This window comes from Echinops telfairi, unplaced genomic scaffold (genome assembly GCF_000313985.2).
Source record: "Echinops telfairi isolate 266 unplaced genomic scaffold, ASM31398v2 ScPeMD7_1;HRSCAF=3_0, whole genome shotgun sequence".
NCBI classification, from domain to species: domain Eukaryota; kingdom Metazoa; phylum Chordata; class Mammalia; order Afrosoricida; family Tenrecidae; genus Echinops; species Echinops telfairi.
In genome coordinates this window covers 39,169,915-39,190,316 of record NW_022103896.1, presented here as the reverse complement: position 1 = coordinate 39,190,316, position 20,402 = coordinate 39,169,915, and the positions used below count along the sequence as shown (strand labels likewise).

The 20,402-nt window shown below is 41.0% G+C and overlaps 1 protein-coding gene across 1 annotated transcript in view; it reads left to right on the top strand.

Annotated features, from left to right (window-relative positions):
* VPS13B (vacuolar protein sorting 13 homolog B) overlaps window positions 1–20,402 on the top strand; it is an 809,204-nt gene that overhangs the window by 732,374 nt on the left and 56,428 nt on the right. The window contains exon 42 of the mRNA XM_004697697.2: window positions 11,636–11,791. Coding sequence (XP_004697754.1) covers window positions 11,636–11,791 — 156 coding nt within the window. The remainder of the gene's footprint in view (window positions 1–11,635; window positions 11,792–20,402) is intronic.

Below are 20,402 nucleotides of genomic sequence, written 5' to 3'. Positions count from 1 at the left end.
CCGGACTAACACACACTGTCATCCATAGCCTTCTGCAAACCTCGTGTTCATAATTTAAGCTCTGATATCATTTCCTCCTTTGGATTTAGATTTTACAATTTACAGTCCTTGGATCACACAATGCTGAGTTAACATCTATGAATGTCTTCTTTCTCTTTTCCTTCCTTAAGAATCAGTCTATGTACATTTTGTTTCTTTATTTTACAAAATACTATCCATACATACTTTTTTGTACTGTGCCTTTTGCAGGTATTATAATTGTAGATATTGTCCCTTGTAGAATTGTCCATGTAGATGTTGTTAACTCTTTTCCATGTTGTAATATTTCAGTGGTTTAATGACTCTCCAGAAACAAAAGACTCTCTAGTGTAAGTGTGTACACCATATTCAACCTACTTCTCCCAACCCTCCAACACTGTTCCCTGAGCAGTCAACCTCTCTATACCCTATTTGATTTGTTTTAATCTATAAAATGGAGCAAACCATTCATTTTAAGATTGTTTGATGCAATTTTTATTTTTAGGAAATAAAATAAAACCGTATGTACAGCACTTAGCCAGTGCTTAGCATGTAAACCAAGCCAGGTGCTATCAAGTCGATCTTGATGTAAGTCAGCCCTGTGTGTGGCAGAGAAGAGCTGTGCCCTGTGTTAGGTCAAGACTGTGACCTAACGGAAGCAGATTGATAGACCTTTCATCCAAGGCAACTCTGGGTGTGTTTGAACTACCCGCCTTTCCATTAGTAGTTGAGAATGTTGCTGTCTGCACCACTGGAAACTCCTTGGCGTATAGTGTCAAATTAGTGCTGTTGTTAACTGCTGTTGAGTTCATTTAGAACAAGGCATCACCTGGTCCTGCTCCATCCTCACTCTTGTTCGTATGTTTGAGCCCATTGTTGTAGCCACGGTGTCAGACCTTCTAGTCAAGGGTCTTCCTCTTTGGGGATGTACTTCCACTTTACCAAGCGTGATGTCCTTTTCCAAGGACCGGTCTCTCCTGATAATATGTCCAAAGTACATGAGACCAAGTCTCACCATCTTTGCCTCTAAGGAGCATTCTGGCTGTACTTCCTCCAAGAACAAACAGACATGTTTGTTCTCTTGGCAGTCCACAGGACTATGAATATTCTTTGCCTACACCATAGTTCAAATGCTTTGATTTTTCTTCCACCTGCCTTATTCGGTGTCCAACTTTCACAAGCATATGTGGCAATTGAAAACACAATGGCTTGGATCAGGTATAATTAGTCCTCAAAGGAGTGTCCTTCTATTCAGGACTTTAATGGAGTTTTGGACAGTCGATTTATCTAATACAATGCATCTTTTTATCTCTTGACTGTTGCTTCTAATAGCATTGGATGTGGATCCAAGCAAGACAAAATCTTCGACAACTTCAATCTTTATGTATCATAATGTTATCTACTGGTCCATTTGTGAGGATATTTTTGTTTTGTTTTGTTTTATGTTTGAGTTGTAGTCCATACTGAAGGCTGTAGTCCTTGATCTTCATCAGCAAGTGCTTCAAATCCTCACGTGTAGCAAGCAAGGTTTTGTCGTCTGTATGTCAAAGATTGTCAATAAGCCTTCCTCCAATCCTTGTCTTCATATAATCCAGCTTCTCTGATTATTCGTTCAGGATACAGACTGAATAAGTTTAGCGGGAGGAAACAACCTGGTCACTTAACTTTTCCTGATGTTAAAACAAGGCAGTATTCTCTTGTTCTCTTCACAACTGCCCCTCCATCCATGTATAGGTTCCACATGAGCACAATGAAGTGTCCTGGGATTCCCATTCTTCCCAAGGTTATCCAGTTTGTTATGATCCACATTGTCAAATGCCTTGGTAGCCAATCAAACACAAATAAACATCTTTCTGGTATTCTGTGTTTTCACTCAAAATCCATCAGACATCAGCAGTGATATCCCTTGTTCCACATCCTCTTCTGAATCGGGCCGGGACCTCTGTCAATGGACTCAACCACATTTGTTGTATGATCGATCAGCTTGTTGAAACATATCCATTGGTTCTATCGATTTCTGGAGCCTTATTTTTAGCTAATGCTTTCGATGCAGCTTGGACTTCTTCCTTCAGTATCATTGGTACCTGCTCATATGCTCTCTTGAAATGATTGGCTGTCAACTAGTTGTAGGTAAGTTATAGTTGTTGAAATTTTGACCGTATTTTACTTGATGAATTTCCTATTCATTGCCAGACTTTCATTGTTAAGAGAGTGGTACCTAACTAGAAATCTATTTAAATCTTTGTGCACATCTAGAATGTTTTCCTTAGGATCCGTTCTGATGTAGAATTAATCCATCTTTGAGTGTCTGAAACTAAAGACCCGGCCACAAGGTTTGCCTGTGGCTCCCATGTTTGTCCTAACCAATCGTTTTGAACATGCCTGCTCTACCTCCTCTGCAGTCGGATGCTCTGTGCTGATCTCACAGTGTGTGACCTTCACGGAACACAAACTCCCCCGCTAAGGGAAACCTGCCAGAGCCAGGCTTGTTGAAGAGTGAACTGTCTGGTGACGAGGAAGCCTGGATGAGATCAGAAAGGGCTTTCAGAGTGTAGTGTCTGTTACTTCCTCTTTTTCCTACCGGAGTAAACTGCGCCAAAGTCCAAGGTCACAAGTAGAAAATGATTTACCTTTACTTAGATCTACTTTATCATTTTATTAGAATGAGATTGCATCTATAAATATGAAGCAATATATAAGATGATAATGATGCCAGTGTTAAGCCATGATGACACCAACCATTAGCCATTATTACCCTAACGTCTTTCTCCTCCGACTTCAGCATTCGTTCAGGCACTCTAGACATTCCAGATCCAACCACTTCCTCTCTCCAAAAAGCAATAATGAGTAATAATATCTTTCTTTTTTCCCCCCACGCTAATTTAGTGGTGTATACTGCCAGTTCCATTAGAACTCACGCATTCCAAACAAGTTGATATAACTTTCTTCTGTTTAATTTGTCTGCTAGAGAATATTATTTTGGACATATTTGGGGGTTGTTTTTGTCACTCATGGTGCTCACATATCAGTTTGCATTTACTTGATCAATCAGTATTATAATGTCTGAATTATGAATCGATTGACTCATTTACAGTTTAAACTCATGTTGTTACCCACTTACAACAAATCTCGTGTATTGAAGGCCTATTCAATATTTCAATTTAATACTCATCTCACAGTACTATTTTATGCGCATCCATCACCACTACACGTTTTAGTGTGTACTTTTATTTGCTTTTCTTTCGTCTCTACTTACTTATTCAATAAATATTTATCAAGTGCCTGCTATGTGTTTTAATCTTGGTGAATAATAAGATTCTAGAAGTTTAAAAAGAAATATGGCATATATTTTAATATTCTATATAAATAAATTCAATGGTTTATTTCACTAAGATTTCTTAATAATTTTTAAGAACATATAAGATTTTTTACATTGAATACAAAGGATTGGGAATTTAAGTTTTCTGTTTCTTTTTATAATTTTCACAGATTAGTACAGATTAATAATAACAGATTATTGTTATTAGTAGAATAATTTTTTAATCGTTTTATTGGTCGCTCATATAACTCTCATCACAATCCATACATACATCAGTTGTGTAAAGCACATTTGTACATCCGTTGCCCTCATCCTCACAACATTTCCTCTCCACTTCAGCCCTTTGGCATCAGCTCTTCATTTTTAGTAAAAAAATTTTAAGACACAAATGACACTGAAGGTTCATTTTTAATTTTTAGTTATTGAGGTAGGAATAATCTACTTATAAAATCAGTTAAAATAATTTACTTTTATAGAAATGTGATCCCTTCATCATTTATATTTTTAAATGCAATTTTAAATATGTGTCTAGTCATACTCCTTCTCTTCCTGGGTGTACCCCCATGTCCTTAGATTCCATACTGTTTTTCTTTCCCAGTCTATCATTCCAGGAATTCCGTCTTTGGACATGACTGTGGGTGGCCTACAGAGTTAATCCCCAGCCCCCTGGTTAGTAATTCAGTCTTATTTCACTTTAGTATGTTGCCAGCATAGCACTGGTGGGTCTCCTGGAAAAAATAAAATGTCCCTTGGGTGCCTCCCAATGAGTGTGGCCACTCCACAACCTGCCTTAGTGGTTAGTGTTTGCCTTAGCTTCTGTTCCCGTTGGGAAGTTAGACAACAGAGTGATTCCTATTTGCCTTTTCTCTCCCGATGGAAAATATTGGACACAAACTAAATCAGCCAAAGAAAATGAAAAGCCTAAATTGAAAAGGTGATGGAGGAAGTGTGTTGGTGGAGGAAAACCATTAACAGAAAAGAGGTGAAAGAAAATTTCCCAATCTGTTACAAAACGTAGAAGTACTTTGGGATTTCGACCAAAGGGATAGCCTTGTTTTGTTTGGGTGAATAGATCGATAGCAAGCTGTGTGCCAGTTCAACCATTTAGGCCTTTTTGCATGTACAGTTTCATGACCTACATTGTGCTGTTATCTTTTTCAAGTTGATCTCACCACTTAAGTAATGACTCCTTCCCGCCCCTGGAAACCAGGAATAAATGCTCGTCTGTGTTTTCACCTTTTTTATATCAATGGGACTGACCTATTTCAAATTCCACTTAATGTTTGCAAAGTTCATTCATGGAGTTTGTGTCAGTATTTGATGTCATTATAATGGAGAGGAACAACTCAGAAGAGGATGATAGTGTCTGCAAAACTCAAAATATGTTAAACAGTCTCACAAATTATACACAGAGAAGAATGTTGACCTGGTCTATATTCTGCCTTGTATATTCTTAACAGTAAAATAAAATATTACCAAAAAACCACAAGGATATGCCCAATGTTTGTTGCAGCAATATTCACAATAGTCAAAAGATGGGAATAATTTAAATGCCCATCATTCAGTGAGTGTAAATAGACATACAATGCAATGTTACTCAGTCATAAGGGAAATACTACATGTGTATTAATTGGGCTACCAACTACAAGGTCAGCAGTTTGAAAACACCAGCTGCCCCGCAGGGGAAAGGCGGCTATGAGCGCACTCTGAGCCAGAATTGACTCGATGACAATGAAGTGTGTTGTCATTTTACTTTATGCTAACTGCATCCATTGATATCATCATGACTCTTTTCCTTTTATGTATGATGTATTTCCTGGATTGGTTTTCTGATGTTGAACCCCTTGTACTCCTGATAGGAATTCAATTTGATCATAACCTGCTCGAATATACAATTTTTGATATGTTACCGAATGTGGCTTGGGCTAGAATTTTGTTTAAAAATCTTACATCCCTGTTCAAAGGGACTGTCGATTTATAAATTTTCTTTTTTGCAAGGAGTCTGTAGAGTTAGGTTTCATGGTTTTGCTGGCTTCCTAGAGAAAGTTTGCTGGTTGCTTCCTTTTCTTGCCTATTTTTTTTAAATCCCATTAAACCATGCATAGATGTGGTTCCTTTTTGTTCATCTTTTTCTTTCTTTTCTTCCCTCCCTCCGCCTGTAATTTCCTGTCCCTTCTGTCTCTGCCAACTCACCCAATCCCCACCCCGCCCTTGGTTCACCGTAGTCTTTAAAGTCTTCTCTGGTGTGAAAACCATTTTTTTCTTTTACAATGTGTCATAAAATATTTATCTTTATAAGATTAACTGATTTAGCTAAGCATACTTCTCTCTAATTTTGTCCATGTCTTGAGGTATTTGACAGATTCATCATTATTTTTAAGGATATATAATACTCTATTGTGTGATTATACCAGCGTTTGTTTATCCATTCCTCTGTAGTAAAGAGTTTTTATTGTTTCTGTCTTTTTGCTATTCTAGAAATTGCTGCAGTCAACATAGGTGTGCCTGTGTTTGTGTTTTGTTCTTTATTTCTTTAGGGTATGCATGAAGCAGAGAGACTGTAGGATCATAAGGTCTTTGTATTTGCATTTGTTTAAGGAACTGCCATATAATGGTCCATGGTGTGTCTGCTCTGTTTTGAAGACTGTAGGATTGGGGTCAGCTCTTTGAATGCATGGTCGAATTCTCCAGGGTAGCCACTGGGACCAGGGTAGTTTTTGTCACCAGGTTTTTTCAATGGCATCATCAGTTTATCTTTTTGTAATGAGTCTATTTAAAATGTCTACCTTTGTAAGGGGTCCTGGGAGAGTAGTGGTTATGCAATGAACTGCTAACCTCCGGGGAGCAGTTTGAAGCCATCAACCAGCTCCAAGGCAAAAAGACGAAGCTCTCTACTCCCATGAAGAGGTACGTCTCAGAAACGGCAGGGGCAGTTGACTCGGTGCTGCAGGGTTGCTGTGAGTCGGAGTCGACTGTAGGCAGCCAATGAAAGCCTCCGTTTGTGTTAGTTAAATAAGTAGTGTGTTTCTAGGGCTTTGTCAGTTTCATCCAGATTTTCAAATTTGTTGGATTATAAATGATCATAGCAATCAGTTAGGATCTTTACCTCTGTTACATTGGTTGTAATGTCACCAATTTCTTGGTTATTTACTTCTTTTGATTTTTCTCAATCTAGCCTGATTTGTCTGTTTCATTGAGCTTTTCAAAGAATCCGTTTCTGGTTTACTTGTTCTTTCTATTGTTTATTGTTTGTTTGTTTCCGCTCTGGTCTTTATTTCCTTTTTACTATAGTTTTATGCTGCTTTTGGTATTCCTTTCTATTTTTTTAAAGCTGCCAGTTGAAGTTAATGGTTTTGGATTACAGTACTCCTTTTTCAGACGTAGGCATTGATTACTATGACTATTCCCCTGCATGCTGTTTTTACTGCGCCCCAAGGCTTTTGATGTGTCTTCATAAGCATTGGACTCCAGGGTTTATTTTTAACTCTTCACTTTAGATTTATTCTTCGACCCAATAGTTTTTAGTAGCATGTTATTTACTTTTCATTTCCCCCTGTGACCGATCCTTGCCTCATACTATTATGGTCAGAGAGGGCACTTTGTAGGGTTTCAATCCTTTGAAAATGCGTTGAGACTTGTTTGGTGTCCTAGCATATGATCTGTTCTGGAAAATGATCAATATGTGCTGGGGAAGAATATTGTTGCATGGAATGTTCTATGTATGTTCATTAGATTCCATTGTTTGATCACTTTATTTGTTTTCAGTGTTTTTAGCAATGTTTTTAGATCCCTAACTATAATTGAAAGTGGTAGTGTTGACATCCTCTACTATGGAGTTAGCTGTTTCTCCTTTAGTATTAGTATTTGGAGCATTACAATTGCTAAATATGCATATATTATTTCTAACATATATGTATATATAATTGTATGTCTTCTGGCTTTGTAGCTGTTTTATGAGTATGCACTGTTCTTTGTCTCTTGTAATAGTTTTTTTTATATATATAAAGTCTTTTATCTGCTTTCAGCATAGCCACCAGTGCTCGTTTTTGTTTATGGGTTGTATGAACTATTTTTTTCTCTTGTTTCATTTTCTGTATATATGTGTCTTTATCACTAAGTATGTTTCTTCTAAATAAGAAAAAGATGTATCATGATATTAAAAATCTATTCTGCCAATCTCTCTTTAGCATGGAGTGTTTGGATATTTATATTTAAGGTTATTACTGAAAACAGAGTTTCATTCATTTTGCTTTTTGACTGCTTTTCTTTTTTTTGTTTTGTTTTGTTTTTTTCTGATTTTTGGAAAGCAAGCATGGTATGGTGGTAAATCCCAGAAACATCTTTTTGTTTAGAGTGTTTTGATTTTTCCCTCAATTTTGAACAATAGCTTTCATTGCTGGGTAAAAAATTCTTGGCGAGCAATTGTTTTTATTCAGTATTTTATATATGTTGCCCCATTTTTTGGCCCCAAGTTTCTGGGGGAAAATGTGTATGATTCTTATATAAAGACCCTCAGTGTATTCTATCGAGTCTTGCTGTTTTCAGAATTGTCTCTTTGACTTTCATTTTCAAGGATTTTATTAAGGTATAGCCAGTAATTGAACTTATTTGCGTCTTCTAATTCGGGTTGAGGTAACTTCCTGTATTGGCTGGCTGGTTCTCTATTTAGGTCTGGGAAATTGTCTCTGATTTTTCTCTTGGAAAAGTGTTTCTATGTCGTTGTCATGATGCTCTGGGCTTCCAGGATTCTAATGTTCCATTTGTTAATTGAATCCCATACTTTCTTTGTTTTTTTGTTTTTTGCAGTCCCTTGGTTTTTGCTCATTTCTCTTGAGACTTGGTAAGTTCAGTTATTTTTGTCTTTTAATTCATTTATTCTGTCTTCTACATGTTCAACTCTACTGAGTTGAATTTAGATTTACCTGTCTGACCTTACCCCCCACTCCTTCTTTCATGTTCCCGTACCAGCCAGTCAAGACTATTAGCTTATCATGCATGCCTTCTGCCCTCACTTCTCCTCTGGTTCTTTTGGCGTGGAAATGAACTCTCATCTTTGCTAGTTGAAATACTACCCATCGTCTGAGACCCAACTAACTGAACTAAAAGTAGGTGTTTGAATATTTGTTAGGAAATGGAGACTTCTCCGTAGGAGCTGTCCCCAGCTTGAAACATATTCTAGTTATGTTACGTTTTGCTTAAAATGCTCTGAGTAATTTGTTTATTGTTTGTTTTTGTTTTGCATATCTTATTTTTAATAGTATGTACTACATATTATTTTTGAATGTTAAAATATATCTGTCAGTTTATATTCCAGCCCCCAAAGACAAGATCAGATTTTATAGGCACTGAAATTAAAAAACAGGAATAATGAAAACATTTTTAAAAAGACGTATTTGACTTACATCTTAGTTGACTTAATGAGAGTGGCATGGTCATGCACCCGCACCGTAAGTCAAGGACTGCTAGGGTACGCAGCAATGGCATGGAGTGACCAGAACCTCCCGTCCTACCTTGGTGACCACAGGTACCTGAGCACGGCCCACACCCCAGACCCGGCACACAGTTGTTGGACATGCTGCTGAGTGGGAGAACTAGCGCACTCGTGAGCTTCCTGAGTTCCTTTTTGTCGATTTCTTCACCTAGTAAATTGTGTAGGTCTAATTGCCAATGACATTTAGACGCTTTTTAATAGTAGGCCAAACACGCCAAATATTCAACTGACATCACATGTGGCCATAAGCGTTCTAGGTGACCCCCACCCCCTTAGCTTTTCTGTGTGAACAAAGTCCAAATACATCTTGCTTTTTTTATAATTCAAAGAAAATATCTGTGCCATTATTCTGGGAGCACATAACTGCCAAGTGAAAGCTGGCAGCATATTTCTTGGTGACATTCACTTGTTAAAAGCTCTGCACGTAGAGTGGGCACCTTGGGCACACTCCTCGGTTAGAGCTACATGTGTGTCTGTTGGCCCTTTCTTCAGACGCCATGGAATTTTCAGGAGAAAGTCTAGTTGAGCTTGGCCTTAAGAACTTGTCTTATATGATTTTTTCACTTCTACCTGCCGGTTTCCCCAAATAAAACAACCTTCTTTTTTCTTTTAGTTTTGTGTGTGTTTCCTGAGTTTTAGTGTCAATGGATGCTATTAAAAAACAAGAAAGGAAAGAAACTCTTCCAAACACTACTATTGTTTTAATTTTTTTTCTTGTAACTAATACTTAAACATCAAAGATACACTAGTACTTTTATGTTGTAGAATGTACATCAGACCATATTTTCCCTAAAGGTATTCGTGGTCCAGAGTTTGTATTCTCTGGTTTTATTTTGTTTGCTGTTAGCCTTCTGGTTTCAGAAGTCATATGAATGATGCATTTTAATTTCCTGAGATCGCTGGTGGTTGGGAAAAGCCATAGCAGGGTCATACTAAAAGCAGGAAGTTTAAGAGATTTTAAAAATATTGTATTTAAGTACTCTAAACCCAAAAAAGAAGGCTGCCTTAATGTTTAGCCTCCAAAAACGTTGTGATAACCAAAGGGCCCTGGCCAATTTTAAAAGCTGGAATGCTTCAATAGGGCCCTGCTACTGCAAGTAAAATCACTGCGGGCTGCTCACAGTTAACAGCTGCCCAATGAAAGGTTCGGGATTTGAGTCTATCCAGAGGCTCTCTGGAAGAAAGGCTCAACATTTCAGAGAACTAGACCATTGAAAGCACCTGTACTCTGATGCCCATTGGGTTGCCATGAGTTAGAAGCAGCATAATAGCAACCAGGACTGGTAACTAATGCTAACTCTAGAAAACCCTTACAGTGTTTCTTTAAAGAGCTATCCGCTCTTGTATTTGAGCCCTGGTGATGCTCTCAATTAAGCATTCGACCATTAACTACAAGAGCAGTAGTTCAAGCCCACCATCCACTCTACAGGAGAAAAATGAAACTGTGGCTCCCATATAAACCTACCTCCTTGGAAACCCTGTTGAGGGGGCACTATGAGTTGTAATCAAGTCAATGACAGTGAGTGTGATTTTTTTTTAGCTCTAAAAGAATGTTTTCAAAATTGTATTCACACTCTTAATTGGGAAAATGTTTCATGAAATTTCGCCTTTGAAAAGCATGTATTCCATCAAAGAATTACATTGTGTATCATATACATATTTCCCTAAAATGCTTGTTTTTTACATCCTTATAATTACCGACAATCTAACTAAAAAAATCCAAACTCATTGCCATCAAATTGATTGTGACTCATAGCAACCCTATAGGACAGGGTAGAACTGCTCCTGTGGGTTTCCCAGGTTGTAACTCTTTATGGGAATGGAAAGCCTCATCTCTCCCCTTTGGAGCAGCTGGTGGTTTCAAACTGCTAACTTTGCGATTAACTCAACATGTAACCCACTGTGGCACCAGGGCTCCTTACTGATGATACAGAATAAGAATGGTATTTATCTTAAATATGTACCCTAAAGAAGCACTAATTAGTATGTTTGCTTAGAACACTTGTTAAACTGATTTTCTTAGCTACAGTGAGTGGGTAGAAGTGGGAAAACTATTTGAATCATCAGAAGAGAAATCCAAATGTAACCAAAAGTGGTAACACAATATAAAAAATAAAATAAAACTAAATAAAAAGAAAAGAAAAGGAGACTCATCTGGTAAAAAATGCATACATACAACCCCACCCCACCCCAAAATAAGGTAGGAAATGGAAAGACATTTCCTATTATATTCAAAAAGTTGTGTTCACAAAGATGTGTTTCTGATTTACTTCCTCCGCATGATCTTCTCAGAAAGAAAGTATCGTAAATGAACTGCATTTTCCAATTGCTATTTTGTTCTTTACCTAAAGAAAACTCAAGGGCTGGCCATGTAGGGTCAGAAGTAATGCCACAAACCAGTTTTCTCTTTAACTCCTGTCTGGCCCTAAAGAGCACTGCACCGTGAGCCCCAGCCAGGCCCTTGGATCTCACGTGTCCCCCTTCTTGGCCTGCAGATGAATGGAGTGGTCTTTTCTCGAATGTGCAGCAGGTCTTCTAACACTTGACAGGACAATCCTTTTCCAGAAGGGTTAAAATATGATCTGGAAAACCACGTTGACTCCTTGTGGCATATTTGCTATTCTTAGCCTGGTGAGTAAGCTGGAAGTGGATGAATAATGCAGGTTAGAAGGAAAACAGATGCTAAATATTATAAATAGGAAGGTTTTCCAGCAATGAGGCTTCATTTTAGGACTAAATTTTTGTTGGCATCCTGATGATCCTTGGTGTTTTCTCTCTCTCTCTCTCTCTCTCTCTCTCATGTCCAGCTGTTGCACATCTGTATTGAAGGCTGGGGCAATTGGCGTTGGTCGGAACCCTTCAGTGTGGACCATGCCGGGACTTTCATTAGAACAATCCAGTACAAGGGTCGAACTGCTTCACTCATCATCAAGGTCCAGCAGCTGAGTGGCGTGCAGAAGCAGGTAAGTTTCTGGGTCTTCAGAGCCCAGATATCTACAGAGAAAACTTGAGAAGTGGAGATAATTCATAATAATGTAAAACACTCACTGTGGTTCTGCCATAGATCCTATCATGTGTGATGGTCGTTGATTTGGATGATGATGATGATGATGATCTCAAAGCCCCAGCCCAGGTCTTTTACAAGAGCTGCTAACGAGCAGTAAAATTTACTGTCAGACTCACCTCTTCTCCCTGTCACCACCTACCTTCTGATGGAGGTGCTAATGAGCTGTGAGCTGGAGAAAGGGCCTTTATTAGAAAAGCAAAGAAGCCAAGGACAGTGGGGCCCCTGCAGAGCCGCCTGTGGGTGAGCAGGGGCTGCTGCTCAGACACTGGAGGGTAATGTAGGGGGCAACGTGGCTGTGCTCTCCACTGGGCCCGGCTCTCTGGCAAGCTTGCCTTTGCTTAGGAGTTAATGTGAACGCCAGTAAAAGTGCACTGCAGTCTAGTGCTTGGCATATAAAACCCCAACTCTCAGCACATATTTTTACGTATTTTATAAAACTTCCTTTTGGCTGTTTTTGAAGTTCTAAGACGGCAAAGTGGGGTGGGGGAGTCTCTGACACTTTTTTGTGTGTGTTCTTAAGATGTGAAAGTGTGGTTTTAAAAATATGTTTTGAAGCGTGGAGCATGACAGGAATAGAAGGGGGTGGGGAAAGGAAGTGTTAAAATCTGAACACTGGCTTCACGGCACACAGAATAACTGGATTTGCCATCAGAGTTTTCATATACCTATCTGCATGAAACTGTCTGTCCAGAACTTAGAACTGAGGACAAGATAGAGAGGTCCCTTGGGGCCTGGAAAGGGCAGCTTGCCTGATCAGGGAGCAGAGGCTCTGGCATTGCTGTGTGCCTGGAATGAGCAAGGTGTGCAGTCGGGGACTGAGCAGGAGGACCCTAACAATCCTTGGTCTGCATCTAACCAGGAAGCTGGCCTTCATGTTCTCATTATGATAAGCAGCAGAAGAGAAAGGGAAACTACAGCCTAGCCGTCCCAGAAAAAGAAGGGGCTTCCGCACAAACTGACACACACACACACACACAGTTATTGATTTACTGCTTACAGTGGGACAAGGCCCCTTACTTACCAACAGAGTGACAGTGTGAACTTATTCTTCACAACCAAGGCCTGACAATCTGATTCCTGAAAATCAGTCACTGCGAATTCTGTGGAGCACAGTGCTTCTCCGATGCCCACGGGACACCATGAGTTGAGTCAATGGCAGCGGGTCTACCAGTGGAGCAGGGTGAAATGGAAGAGACCAGCTATGTGGCGTAATCTCTTCTCGTAAACTTGAAACGTGTATAACCCAGTACACACGATTGACATTAAGTGTGAAGGGAATTTGGGAGACTTTCCACACACAGGGCATGACTATGGCTGGCTTTGGAAAATGCTTAGACTTTGGATTAAGAATGAACATTCCAACTAAGAAGTAAAGTACAAACAAAGACGCAAATACAGGAAGGGGGCGTTTTACCGAAGGCTTCATGAGGAGCCCGCCTCACTAGGGTGAGCGCTAAGCTTTGGCCCTCAATGTCCTCACAGAGCTCTCACTGACTCCCATCAGCCTTCGGAACTCCCTGATGTGGATGTGCTCTTAGTGAGTGTCAGCACTCTGGTTTGAGCTTTCAAAGAATGCCTGCTCTGTCTACCTTACCATTCACCAGTGCGCCTGAGAAATGGTCCATCACTCTCGGTTTGAGAATGTGTGTGTACTCAGGTGATGAGAGGCTCCCTCTTTCAGAGGACACCCCTTCCTATCTGTGGTTGCTTCCAGCTGAGGGTCTTTTCCCCTCATGAGGAGCCCAATATTGTCACCATTCAGGCAGCTTTTATCATTCCCAAAATGGGCGAGGCACACACAACAAGTTCACAATCACTTGTGAGGACTCTACAGGTCAGCTCTCCTCTGTATGACAGTCCTCCAGAAAGACAATGAGGACGGATATGCCTCCTTTTAATGTCCTTCTTTCTAGACCAGTGAGTCTCAAATAATAATGTCCATCAGAATCCCCTTAAGGGCTGTTTCTAACCTAGATTTCTGGATCCCTCCTCTGGAGTCGGTAGGTCTGGGGTGTGGCCCGTGGCCTAAAAAGTTTCTAACATCCCCAGGTAATGAAAGAGCCCTGGTTGCATTGTGGGCTACACATTGAGCGTCTAACCACAAGGTCAGTGGTTCAAGTCCACCAGTCCTTCCAATGGAGAAAAACAAAGCAATCTGTCCCCATAAAGATTGAAAGTCTTGGAAACCCTAACAAGCAGTACTGCTCTGTCATATAAGGTCCCTGTGAGTTGCAATCAATTTGATGCCAATACGTTTGGTTTGGATATAGTTGACGTTGCTGATCCAGTGACCAAACCCTGCCTACCATAACTCTAGTCAGAAGTTTTTCTAGTTCCTTCAGTCCCTGATGTGATTGCTAGAACATGTGTGAGAAGGTAGATGGGTAGGACCCTCCCTGGAGAAATGGGTTTGATGTTATTGGTGGTGTCGTATCTGTTGCCATCGTATCTGTTCCTACTAATAGTGACTACACACAATGGAATGAAACATTCCTGAGGATGCACCACCCTTGCTATCATTGTTTTGTTTGAGCCCATTGTTGCAGAACGTTGTGCCAATCCATCTCACTGAGGGTTTCCTCTTTTTTGATGACTCGTTACTTGGCAAGGTTCTTTCTTCAGGGACTTCTCTGTCCCGAGAGCATGCCCAGAATTCCTGAGATGAAGTCTTTCCATCTGTGTTAGGCAGGGTTCTCTAGAAAAACAAAGCTAGGACATTTATGATTACATATATATAAAAGGATAAGTTTATATAGCGAAAAGGAATGCAGCTGCTAATTAGTCCACACAGCAGTATAGATGGCTCAGTTCAACTCATTTTCATGGAACAATTAACATAAAGGGGTTACCCACCCCCCAAAAAAGAATGGAAATTAGCTCTGCTGAGCAGAGCTTTCATAGAACACATTTTTCCCGCCAGGGTGAGTATCAAGCAACTCGCTGAGTTATTTAGTGGCACCCAGTGGCGTCACCTGGGAAGCTTCTTTCTGGTCACAGTGAATTTTTTCATAAAAGTAGTTTCACTCAAACCTCGTTTTTTGTGATGACTGATTTAAGAGAACAGCATGCGGCTGTGAAGTCTTGTTTCCTGCTCAGGAAAAATGCAACAGAAACTGTTGTGATGTTGAACACAGCTTACAAGGACAGCGATATGTGTACAAGTGGTTTTCTCATTTCAAAAAAGGTGCAATGTCAATTGATGACAAACATTCTAGATATCCGTCAACTTCCCAAATGGACGAAAATGTTGCCTCATAGTGTATTTGTAGTTTGTTCTTCTAGATCAGATCATTAATCAAGCTTTATATTTAGAGGTTATGAAAAGATAGCATAACAGTGTGTGACCAAAAAGGCCTGATTTGTGGCAGACAGGGGACTGGTTTTGCCACCACAACAATGCATCTGCTCACACAGCCATCTCAGTGCATCAGTTTTTGGCAAAAACAAGCATGCCTCTCTTGCCCCACATACCTTACTCACCTGACCTCGCTCCATGCAACTTCTTTTTGTTTCTGCTAATGAAGATGGGCATGAAAGGATAGTGACTTACCACTTCGAAGAGGTGAAGTAAAAAACAAGGGAGGTGCTATCAGCCATCCAAATAGATGAGTTTGAAAAATGTTTTCAAGAATGGAATCGCGGATTTGCCAAATGCATTAAGTGTAATGGAGAGTACTTTGAAGGTGATACGGTTGCTTTATTTTAAAATTTTTAATATATAACTTTGGGGGGGAAATTCCATTGTGGTTTTTTTTTCAGGGGGCGGGGGAACCTCCAAGTATACTGAAGGTCCTTCAATTCAAGAGGAACCTGCACCCAGGCAAGACAGAGTCAACCCACAGGCAGCAGACATGGCAGGGTGGGGCAGCAACAGCAGAAGATGAGAAGTTGAGATGTAGCAGAGGCCAGTAGCTCAGGAGCACAAGGAAGCAGGTCTCGTTGGAGCCACCAGCTCAAGTGATGCACGGGCAGGGCGACATGATCCACGGGGTGGCTCGGCACACAGGTAGTGCAGCACGTGGTTTAGGCAAAAGACTAGCTCAGACAGCAGCATACTGGCCTGATCACCAGGGAGAAAGAGAGTCATTTATCTCTGTCGCCCTCCAATCAAGCTGCGACCTGATTGAGAGACTAAACTCCACCCCTTCACTGTTAATACCCTCAAGTTGACAGATAATGTAACTACCACACCATCCTTCTAAAAACTACTCTAGCTATTCTCCTTTGGGCAGGCCATGGTATAGTTAACATCCATTGCCCACCTTTTACATACATATAAGGCAATTATATATAAGGCAGAGAGATTTCATTACATATCTTGTTTTATCCAATGAAATCTGATGATCGTTAGTTTTTTCAGCCTATTTTGTTCCCTGAATACTATATAACAAGTATCTTCTCAGGCTATTTAAACATGTCTGAAATGTTATTTTTAATGGGTGCATATGATTTGCAGACCAGGGTAGCACAGAGCAACCAGACAGTTAAAAAGTGCTCTAGCTTGCTGGAACTGAGGATAGAGACTGAAAGTCAAAATGTGGGAACTTTTAGCAAAAACCTGATGGCTGGCCTTACCTGGACTTGCCTAGACAAAATCACATTCTTCTAGAGATTGTTTCTCTGACCCTCCCTGGGCTTACCTGGACTTGTCTAAGCATAGTCTGGACTTTCCCAGACTTGTCTTGGCATAACTTCAGCAAATGGTTGCAGTTAGTATAAGGGTTATGACTTAAAAGCAGAAGCAGACGTGAGAAGAAAAAAGTTGAATTTGGTCCCTGCATCAGCCACTTTGTGATGCTGAGCACCCCAGGTTTTGAAGTGTCCTTGTACCCTTTAAAGTAGAAACAGAACCTAAAACAAAATGCTGCCAATAGAGCTACAATGGAATCCAGTTCAGCCCTGCATCAATCATTGCTGGGTGTGCATAATGCCTGTTTTAAAGGACTCGTACACATCTGACAAAAGGAGGCAGTTTGACCTGCCTCTTGACTTAGCTATTCAAAGACTGTCACAGGTCTTAAATTTTAAATACTCTTACATGTCATGTACCAGAATCTCGGGTGGTGTGGTGGTAATGCACTGGACTACTAACCACAGGTTAGCAGTTTGAAAACACCAGCCACTCCACAGGAGAAAGATGAGGCTTTCTACTCCCATAAAGAGTTAAAGTCTCAGATCTGTTCTCTGGGGTCACTGTCAGTCAAAATGGAGGTTTTTCACACAGCACGTAAGAAGTCCCCAAAGGGCAGCTCTCCTCTGCCCTATTAGAGTCGGCGTGATGACTTTGTTTGGGATTTTGAGAGCACACCATGTGGTATAAACCCAAACTCACGGCCGTAGAATCAATTCTGACTCATAGCAACTCCATGGGACAGAGTGCAACTGCCCCTTTGGGTTTCTGAGGCTGTAAGTCTTTATGGGAGTAGAAAGCTTCATCTTTCTCTCGTGGAGCGGCTGGTGGTTTCAAACTGCTGACCTTGTGATGAGCAGGCAGCCCAATACATAACCAGCCATCCAGACTCCCACCTTGTATATCAGATATATCAAGTATATCAAAATACATTTAGCCATTTCCTTGTTGACTATTTGGTTATCTCAAAGTACTGTAAGAAATAAATCCTGAAATATCTTTGTTTTTAAAGAAGTACCTATATACTCGAGTATAAGCCGACCCAAATATCAGCCAAGGCACCTAATTTTACCACAAAACGGCATTAAAAATGTGCTGAAAAACTCGGCTTATGCACGAGGACATAGGTAAGTAAAATTATACTGCCAATAATGTTATTTCTAGTTCATACATTCCAAACAAAATATGATCTCTTTGGAGGTTTTCAAATTATTAACATTTTTCTAAAACTCTTATTGTACAAAGGAGTTCAAATCAGGATCAATCACATTAAAAAAAAATTATCCATACATTGGGATCTTAAGGAACCCCTTTAGTCATCCTCTCTGTAAAGTCAAATACTGTATACTTCTTTTAAGGCAACTAGTGCCAAATCCCATTTCATTTTTATTTTTCAAAATGTTGTCATAAACATTCTTAATGAAGAAGAAGGTAGAATCAAGCCAAACAGGAAGAGGCTAGCTGGAGAGCTCAGATCACGTGCATGCAGCCCTTGGGTCGCGTTGCCTTTTAAAGGAATTGTCACTTTCCACAGAAATGTGACGAGGCTGTTTTATGTCCCCATCACCGAGGAAGACACTTCACACACGAGCACACACAAGCACATACTCTGAATGTTAGCATTTCTTGTCCTTAGTCAAGGGCAGTGGAGCTCAGTAGCTGAGTAGTGGAATGTGGGACACAGCGGCAGCCTTTGATTGAGCCAAAATGAACCAAACACAAAATATGAACCAAGATAATGCTGCAAAGTTGAGCAGACCACCGTAACTACGTCAATCCAATTTACACATGGATGGAAATGATGGAAAATCCAATGTCTCTGCGGTGGTCTGTAATTTCTTATCACGTGCGTGTGCGCACAGAGGTAAAAACCTAACATGCCGTTTCAGCTAGATTTATTATCAGGCTGGATTAACTAGCGTTCAGATGAGCTCTATTGACAGTACATCCGAGAAGTGGGGCTTCTTAGTTCTTTGGCGATCTTAGGAAGCTGAGCTCCCAGAGGAACGTCCAGGGCCCCTGCCTCCCTCACATCTTGGCTGCTGTTCCAACCACCTCCCCACCCCAACCCCAGCCTAGAAATGTGCAGTAAACAGCAGCTGCCTAATTACCCATTCCCACTTGGGGAGGAGAGCAGATGAAGGTCCCTGATGTGCCTTAACCCCCGTTAATGTGTCCCTGAGTAATGGAGAGTTGGCTAAGGTTTGTTCCCTTTCCTCGACTCCTCCTCTCACTTCCCTAGTTAAGTGAACACTGACCACCCGCAAAATGCCTCAATCGCCTGTCCATTGTGGTTACACAAAACCCCATAGGGGTGTGCATTACATAACCAGTTACGCATGTGCACACACTTGCTTCCATGCCCCTCCATGGAGGAACCGTCCCCTACGCTCCACATGTGTGTGTACGGATGTGTGCGTCCGTGCGCCTTCATGCAGACACTTTTAATCATGGCTGAGATATCATCTTCCAGTGCATCTGGTGCTCTGGGGGCTTTCTTTAATATCACGATTCTTCTTGGCACCGGTCTAATAAGAGTTCTGAAACCTACTAAGTAAAATCATATGTCGAAATCTTCAATACACATCTTTGTGGCCTTAGCGAAGAGGGGAATGAGTGTGAAACCTGGACATATGTGTACGAGAGGAAAAAAAACCCTACATTAAAAAAAGAGAGAGCGACTGTCTCCGACCAATAAATGAGTCTTGAAATTCGAACCGTCCTTTCCAGAAGAAGCGCACTGGCGGTTGCCGCTCTGAAGAAGAGCAGGTGGCCTCTCCCTGGGCCCAGCTGGAGGAGCCGCGGCGGCACCGCAGCCAGGTTGGCCCTTTAGGAGCCTCGGTCTCCATGCCGGCAGCCTGCCCTCCGGGCCACGGCTACGGGGTTGCGTTCTCCCAGAGGAACGCCGAGTGACAGGCCTTTTCGTTGAAAATGAAACTATAAAAAACCATCAAGAGGATCTTTGCTTTTGAACCAAGCGAGCCCCAGAAGGCTGCGGGGCTCCAGGGTTTCTGGGAGGACGGTAAATTCCTGCCCCAGTCGCACGGGTCCAAAGGTTCTGGTGCGGGTGCGGCGTGGCCCGGAGCGCCGCGATCCTGCCCCAGAGTTTTCAGGTGTGTGCTTGCAGTTAGGCGATGCCGTGACACGGTGAGACTCACCACGAGGCCGCATAACCCCGAGCACATGCCACGGCCACGTGTGCCCGCCGTCTCGGGACCCAAGGTGCAAGTGACCTGTGTGCTTGCTCTGAGAAATGCACCATTTTAATACGTCGTAGGCACTAGTATATCAAGGAGAAAGAGAAGGGTTATAAAGAAAGTCCAAACGAATGTAAGACCGTTTTATCTACTTCTACGTATTCTTCAATGAATAGGTATCTATTTCAACATTTTTCTTCAATGAATAGGTACTAATTTTAGGGGAGACACATTATTAGGGTGTTTCTCAGCATAGTCTCTGAGCTACGTTGCCTGCGTGAAATCAAGCAAGTCATGGAACATCCCTGAGTCTCTGTTTTCTTCCTAATAAGAAAGGGAGCCCACAGTAGCACCTGCTTCCTAAGACTGCTGTGAGAAAGAGCGTTCATTTGTAGGAGATGCTTGGAATTGCAAGTATACTGTATACGTCAGTTATTATTATCTGAGAGAAGTCACACATGAATAAATCCAGTATGTGGAAGTCCCATCTTCCCCAATCCTGGTGAATATTCACATTAACGACGGCTTTTGTTACCTTATTCACTGGCTGAGAATAAAATGGCATCATCTTTGTGGTTTAATTTAAGATACATGTCTTAATTCCTACTTTGAACTTTTCTCTTGGCTGGATACAAAGTTGGACTAGCTGGATAGTTGTTTTGCCTTGGTTAATGGATAAT